Below are 8,471 nucleotides of genomic sequence, written 5' to 3' on the forward strand. Positions count from 1 at the left end.
CAGTGTAATTTTAAACAATGACCACCTGTTAACTCTTTCCAGAATTAATGATTGTTAACGCTCTGCTATATCAACTTCAAGTATTTGTTTTTTTAAAGAAACAGAAAAAAAAATAAACAGAATAATATTTAATATTTTATAACTATTTAATAAATATTTTATAAATTTTATAAATATTTTATAAATATTTAATAAAATATACACATATTTTTTACTCCCCTCTCTCAGTCTCCTTCCCTTCCCAAGACGGTTTTTGCCTCTGGTGATGCTCCTTCTACTGGTTGAGAGAACACACATTTGATTGCCTTGTCACTCCACCTTTTCCATCAGATTCAACAACAATATGAATTCCAGAAACGAAACACATGTTTCAAATTTCCTTCTCATGGAAGTAACAGAGGATCCGGAACTGCAGTCCCTCTTTTTCAGCCTGTTCCTGTCCATGTATGCAGTCACCGTCCTGGGGAACGTGCTCATCATCCTGGCTGTCAGCTCTGACTCCCATCTGCACACCCCCATGTATTTCTTTCTCTCCAACCTGTCTGTTAATGACATCTGTTTAAGCACAACCACGATCCCAAAGATGCTGGTGAACATCCAAACACAGAATCAGAGCATCAGTTATCCAGGCTGCCTTACACAGGTCTGCTTTCTCCTGGTTTTTGCCAGTCTGGAAAGTTGTCTTCTTGCAGCAATGGCCTATGACCGCTATGTGGCCATTTGTCACCCACTGAGGTACACAGTCATTATGAACTCCCGCTTCTGTGTGCTGCTGATTCTACTCCCTCTGGTTTTTATCATTATGGATGCCCTGCTCCACAGTCTGATGGTGTTGCGACTGTTCTTCTGCACAAATGTGAAAATCCCCCTCTTCTTCTGTGAAGTTGTTCAGCTCATCAAGCTTGCGTGTTCTGATACCCTTATCAATAACATCCTGATGTATTTTGCAACTAGTGTATTTGGTGGTATTCCTGTGTGTGGAATCATTTTCTCTTACATTCAAATAGCCTCCTCTGTTTTGAGAATACCATCAGCGGGTGGAAAGTATAAAGCTTTTTCCACCTGTGGGTCTCACCTCTCAGTTATGTCCTTATTTTATGGGACAGGCATTGGAAATAACATTAGTTCTGCTCTCACAAACTCTTCTAGAAACACTGCAGTGGTTTCAATGATGTACACTCTTGTCCCTCAAATGATGAACCCTTTCATCTATAGCCTGAGGAACAGGGACATGAAGGGAGCCTTGAGGAAACTCATCAGTAGGACACCTTCTCTTCAGTGACTATGTCGCCTGCTTTGAACTGGGGTTTCTAGAATGAGTCAAAGTGACAGAAATACTGGGTGAGCCAGAATGTTTGATTTTCTCATCAACTTCTTCTAAAATGACTGCATAATATAATGGGTAAGTGAATTTTAACTTGGGGTTGAAATCCAACTTGCTGCTTCTGTAGCTTTGTGGTGTTTCAAAAATGAGTTCATTCCCTAAGTTCAGTGTCTTTGGTTGGGTCCTTAGAAGGTCACCTGAGGCAAGGTTTACGTTGATATTGTTGGGATGTCAGAAGGAAAAAAAGGGCGCTGTTGGATAGGTCAGTGGGAGGATCAAATGACTCCCTGGTCATAACAAAGACTCTATTGTGTCTGATCTCACGGTTGGGGCCATGTGAATTTCACCCCAGAGAACAAGCCTACTGTGAGATGTAGGGGGAGCTGGGTTTTCATACTCCAATTTAGTAATTCCTGAGATCTGTCAGTGGTTGACAGTATCTGTGCAGGGCAACCTCAGCATCCATTACACTCAGTTTTATAATCTACCAACCTGCCATAATGTGATTATTAGTGGTTGGAGATGATTCTGAGGCATATGATCTTGATTAGTGAAGAAGTCATTGTTTCTTCTTAGAGAAAGTATCCCTGATTCTAACATGCCAAAACATTAAAGAGAACTGTCTCTCCCTACAAGGGTGTCAGAGGTAGGGAATGTGGAGGAAAATTCATTTACTCCTCCATGTGATGCTTTTTTCCTGGGACTAGTTCCCCTCATGGACTCAGACGGCTGCAACAGATGCAGATATCATAGCTAAACATGATGACCAGAGAAAGAAATCTGACTCGTCTTCTTTAGGTCTATTGATACTTAAAATTGTATGGCATCATCCAGAATATATACCTTGCAATCCCTTCACTGTGGTTAGGATCATACGCCCCTTCTAAACCTCATTCCTGATGTGGAGAAAATGATTACTTTGAGAGTGTTAGACTGACTATATAAAGTGTAATTCTTACACTGTATTCCACCCCCACAAACACTGCAAGAACTTAGGACAATACCTGACATGTAGTAAGTACTCAATAAAATTAACTGGTATCATTGTGTTCCGTACATGGCTATGTTCATAACTTTGTATTCCTACTGTTCTCATGGATTTACTGTATACTTCAGCAATCAGATTTTTCTTTTATGTTATATTTCTCAGTTACTTTTTCTGGTCTGAGTAATATAATAATACAAACAGTGTTTAGGTAGGCAGAGCAAAGGTTGGTAATCTGCTTCTGACATATTATTTGCTTTGAAACCTTCTCATTGGCTGATTTGTAAGAATATATCTGAATTTTCACTTTTCTCCTTAGTCATCTGATCTTGTTTTGTTTCTTACTCATCTGTGGTGGAGTCCTCACGGAGATCATACTTGAATAAAATTAATTGTACCATTGATGTCTTAGAGCATTGACTGCACTCAGGGTTCTCATGCAAAACTTTTTAATGTGTCTTTAGGAGGAAAGTTATTCTGTGGAGGACTACTTTACTGTGAGAAGGAGATGTTGAGTGCAAAACAAGGGCGGAGAAAGGGAAGTTAGCAAAATTAGGACCATCACATTTCTCATAACAACATTTCAAAGAATGATCTCTATGTGTGTGGGGTGAAAACAGTGAAGGTCTCACAATAGAACAAAGAAGTTTCTGGAGATCCTTGTGTCCTGGTGGTCATCGGAGGTCGAGGAGGTTGTTTTATTTTCAGCACCACATATGGAGTACAGCTTTGCCTGGGAATCATGGTCTCTCCCAGTGCAGAGCTTCCAGCATTGATGTTCACAGAGCACCTGCAGAGTTGAATCACCTGGGGCCTTTGCACACACAACAGGTTTCCAAACTTCACCTAAGAACTACTGTCTTTGAATCTCTATGGAGACATGTGAGGAATGAGCCTCTTCAATAATCACCCTGTGAGATTCTGATGACCTCTGAAGTCTGAAGTGCATGAATTTAATATTAAAAGAATATGGGAAAATGTATTTAGTATTAAGAATATGGGAGGCCTTTCCTCAATTTCCTTTTTTAATATAACATATACTAAGTACTGCATAAAATCTATGTGTAGTTCTAAAAGAATAGTAACATAATAAGAACACATTTATCTATCTAGGGGTTAAAAACGGGGCAATGTCATTGTTATGGACTCTACCTGGAGCGTCTCCCACTCACATCCCTCTGTCCTCTCAAGTGGCAAACACTATCCTGAATTCCGTACTTATCATTTTCTTTGAAGTTTTTCTTTTAGGTTGAATTTTATGAAATTTCCAGTGTTTGATCATATTTGTCCTATGAAACAGGTATTAGTTTTAAAATCATTGACTTTTCACCCCTGTGTGTATTCCTATCCTATTTATAAATCTGCCTGTTTTCCAACTTGTTAAATCTTAGTGTATGAATTTTGTGTCTTTATTGTCTTCCTCTTTATTGCTTTTTTGGGATTCAATCATGTTGATGGTAGCAGTAAATAATTAATTTCCAATACTCTGGACCTTTTTATATTATTTATGGTATCTTTTCAAAATAGATGTCCTTGCTGTTACTGATGGAAATTTTGTTTTTTCGTAACCAGTTTTCTGGTATTATGAATAAACTTGTTTGCATATTCTCTTATATGTCTCCTGGTGGAAATGAGAGAGTGTATTATAATTGGGATGGTAATATTGGATACAAGAGAGTACCTTTTCTCTTTGAGTAGTTCCAAAGCATTTTCCTAAGTCAATGAACACATCTACACATACACATGAGAAAGTCCTGGTGATCCATATCATCACCAAGACATTTTCAAGTACACTGATAATCTAATGGGTGTAAAAATGATTTCATTAATTGATATGTCTCTTATTATAATATGGTTGATAGTCTTTTCAGATATTTATTTTATATTCTGTTAAATATCTGTTTCTGGTACTTCTGTTGAGCTGTTTGTCTTTTTCTTATTGATTCATATGACTTCTTTATATTGTCAGAATAGTATTCTTAGTCAGTGATAAGCACGGAAAATTTATTTTTAGATGCATTTCTTGTTTTTGGATAACTTTTATAATTTTTTTTTGGATGAACACAAGTGCTTAATTTTAATGTAGTTGAATTTGCCATTGCTTTCTATAATGGCTTGCACTCAATAGGTCTTGTTTATGAAACCCACAGTTACTTCAATCTGAAGGATTTACAGTTTTGGCTTTTACATTTGAAACAATACTCTTCCTGGGATTTAGTTTTGCCTTTTATGTGAGGCAGGAATCCAGATTTATTTTTATGTCCCTGTGTAAACTATCCATTTTATGTCTCTACCCATTGGTCTCTTTCTGGGCTCTATCTTCTGATCTTATATTGGTACTTCTGTACCAATATAAGAGGTCTTATTTATATTGTGAATGTAACTTTGCTCTGAAATTTAACACTTAAAATAATAAAAATTGCAAGTTTTATGTAATATATATTTGAATAATAAGAAAAATTGACTAAACATATAGTAAGCATTTTAGTCCCTTTATAGAATATCACTATCAACTTCCCCCAATCTCAAAGTACAGGTTTTGATATATTTTTCCAACATTGTGGACAATTTGTTGAAATTATGGTCAGTGGTGATCAATATTGTTACAGTCAACTGTGAGTTATCAGACGAAGCAGCCAAATTGTATTACAATGTACCTTGTGGTTATAATTGACAGACATTGGGACTTCTTTGTTACCACAATTAACTTATTTTTGCCTGAGTGGTGTCGGCTAACTTTTAGCTAGACTAAGAAACTAAGACCTGCTCTAGGTGCTGGCTGCAGTCTCCTGCATGGTGGCACAGGCCAGGTGTGGGCACTTGCATGGTGGTGAGGATCAGGGCCATTGACAGGGGTCAGTTGTGGGTATGTGCATGGCGCTAGAGTCTAGTGACAGGCATTGAGTCTCTCTGCCTGAGTATGCACAGCTGTGGTTTCTGGGGCTGGTGTTATACATTTGTGCCACTACACAGATAGCCATGAGTGTACATGGGGGTGAGGGCTGGTGACAGGAAATGGGTTAGCTGCATGCAAATGTGCAGCTATGGTGGCTGGGGCCTGCTACAAGTGTGTGCTCAGTGGCCACACTGGGTTCCAGGATCAAGTCACCATGGCGATCGGATGGGATGGGACTCAAGCTGTTGCAGTCTTTGAAAACAAAGACCTGTAGGATACTAATGATGAACGCTGCAGAGTCTGTAGCAGCAGAGCTGGCTGTTGGTTTCCTCAGTGGTGAAAGCTTCCAGGGTCCTCTGTGGAGCAGGCCACTGGAGTTTGCAACGGTGAATACTGGATAAGAAAAATATAGTATATGCAAAAAATGGAGTATTATTTAGCTTTAAAAAGGAAGGACATTCTCAAACATTCTACAACATGGATGAACCTTGAGGATTTCATGCTAAGTGAAAAAGCCAGTTATAAAAAGACAAATACCAAATGATCCATTTACATGATGTACTTAGAGTAGTCAAATTTAGAAAGGAAAACGTGGTTTGGTGGTTACCAGGGGCGGGGGTAGGCAGGGATTTTGCCTTCTTTAAATGACGTAGAGTTTTTTCTTTTCTTTTTTTGTGAGGAAGATCAGCCCTGAGCTAACATCCGATGCCAATCCTCCTCTTTTTGCTGAGGAAGATTGGCCCTGGGCTAACATCTGTGCCCATCTTCCTCTACTTTGTATGGGATGCCACCACAGCATGGCTTGACAAGCGGTGTGTGCCCGGGATCCGAACCTGCAAACCTGGGGCCGCTGAAGTGGAGCACATGCGTTTAATTGCTGCACCACTGGGCCGGCCCCGACATAGAGTTTTATTTTTGCCAGATGAAAAGATTTCTGGAGATTGGTTGCACAAAACAGTGAGAAGTATTTAACATTAATGAACATGTATACTTAAAAATGGTTAAGATGGTAAATTTTATGTTTCCTTTAATGTTCAATTCTCAGTCCCCTAAAGTGAAGAAAACTGTATATTGAAACTATTGTGATGAAATTAGAGAAGATGATTGTGAAAATCTGAAAAGGAAGTAACAGATCTGTCTGTATTCATTAGAGACAGAGTTGTCATGGAGAATAGATAATTGTCTATGGTACAAAGTAACACAGGGAAGATGAAGGCTGAAGAAATATTTAATGACTCTAGAGTGTTTGCATTTTTTTAATTGAGGTCATAATTATTTATAAGATAATGTAATTTCAGGTGTACATTATTATATATCAGTTTCTGTATAGATTGCATCATCCTCACCACCAACAGTCTAATTTTTATCTATCACCATACATATGTGACCCTTTACCTGTTTCGCCCACCCAGAAACCCCCTTCTCTTCTGGTAACCACTGATGTGTTCTCTTTATCCATGTGTTTGTCTATCTTCCACATATGAGTGTCTTTCTCTGTCTGGCTTCTTTCACTTAACATCATATTAAAGGTCCATCCAATTGGTTGCAAATGGCACGATTTTGTCTTTTTAATGGCTGAGTAGTATTCCATTGTGTGTGTGTGTATATACATATATATACACACACTACATCTTCTTTATCCATTCATCAGTTGAAGGACACTTGCTTCCACATCTTGGCTATTGAGAACAATGCTGCAATGAACATAAGGGTGCATAAATCTCTTTGGATTGTTGATTTCAAGTTCTTTGGGTAAACACCCAGTAGTGAGATAGCTGGATCATAAGGTATTTCTGTTTTTAATTTTTTGAGAAATCTCAATACTGTTTTCCATAGTGGTGCACCAGTTTGCACTCCCACCAGCTGTGTATGAGGCTTCCTTTTTCTCTACATCCTCTCTAACATTTGTTATTTTTTGTCTTGGTAATTATAGCCATTCTGACAGGTTTAAGGTGTATATCATTGTAGTTTTATTTGCATTTCCCTAATAATTAGTGATGTTGAACATCTTTTCATATGCCTATTGGCCATCTGTATATCTTCTTTGGAAAAATGCCTGTTCGTGTCCTCTGCCCGTTTTTTGATTGGGTTGTTTGTTTTTCTTGTTGTTGAGTTACATGAATTTTTTATATATTTTGGAGATTAACCCCTTGTCAGACATATGATTTGCAAATATTTTCTCCCTGTTGGTGGGTCGTCTTTTCACTTTGTCCATGGTTTTCTTTGCCTTGCGAAAGCTTTTTAGTCTGATGAAGTCCCATTTGTTTAGTTTTTCTTTTCTTTCTCTTGCCTGAGTAGACATGGTATTGAAAAAGATACTGCTAAGACCAAAGAGAACAAAGATACTGCTAATTCAAAGAGTGTACTGCCTCTATTTTCTTCTACGAGTTTTAGGGTTTTAGGTCTTACATGGAGATTTTTAATCCATTTTGACGTAATTTTGTATATGGTGTAAGATAATGGTCTACTTTCTTTCTTTTGCATGTGGTTGTTCAGTTTTCCCAACACCATTTATTGAAGAGACTTTCCTTTCTCCATTAAATGTTCTTGGCTCCTTTGTTAAAGATTAGCTGTCCATCAAAGTGTGGTTTTATTTCTGGGCTTTCAATTCTGCTCCATTGATCTGTGTGTCTGTTTTTGTGCCTAACATGCTGTTTTGATTACTATAGCTTTGTAGTATATTTTTAAGTCAGGGGTTGTGATTCTTCCAGCGTTGTTCTTTTTTCTCAGGATTGATTTCTTTATTCGGGGTCTTTTTTTGTTCTGTATAAATTTTAGGATTCTTTGTTCAATTTCTGTGAAGAATATCCTTGGGATTCTGTTTGCGATTGCATTGAATCTATAGATTGCTTTAGGTAATATGGACATTTTAACTATGTTTATTCTTCCAATCTATGTGCATGGAATATTTTTCTATTTCTTTACATCTTCTTCAATTTCTTTCAATAATGTCTTATAGTTTTCAGTGTATAGGTCTTTCACCTCCTTGGTTAAATTTATTCTTAGATATTTTATTCTTTTTGTTGCAGTTGTAAATGGGATTGTATTCTTGACTTCTCTTTCTGTAAGTTCGCTATTAGTGTATAGTAATGCAACTTATTTTTGTAAGTTGATTTTGTACCCTGCTACTTTGCTGTAGTTGTCAATTATTTCTAATAGTTTTCTGATGGATTCTTTAGGGTTTTCTATGTATAGGATCATGTCATTTGCAAATAGCAACTTCTGTTTCACTTCTTCCTTTCCAATTTGGATACCTTTTATTTCCT

The 8,471-nt window shown here is 37.5% G+C and overlaps 1 protein-coding gene across 1 annotated transcript; it reads left to right on the plus strand.

Moving 5' to 3' along the window:
- The first annotated feature begins 214 nt into the window (after positions 1-214).
- On the plus strand, positions 215-4,158 carry LOC131394454 (olfactory receptor 7G1-like). Its single transcript, XM_058525826.1, has one exon. It carries the CDS (start codon positions 344-346, stop codon positions 1,280-1,282), a length of 939 nt encoding a protein of 312 aa, XP_058381809.1. The 5' UTR covers positions 215-343; the 3' UTR covers positions 1,283-4,158.
- The last annotated feature ends 4,313 nt before the right edge of the window (positions 4,159-8,471 follow it).

This window comes from Diceros bicornis, chromosome 30 (assembly GCF_020826845.1).
Source record: "Diceros bicornis minor isolate mBicDic1 chromosome 30, mDicBic1.mat.cur, whole genome shotgun sequence".
NCBI classification, from domain to species: domain Eukaryota; kingdom Metazoa; phylum Chordata; class Mammalia; order Perissodactyla; family Rhinocerotidae; genus Diceros; species Diceros bicornis.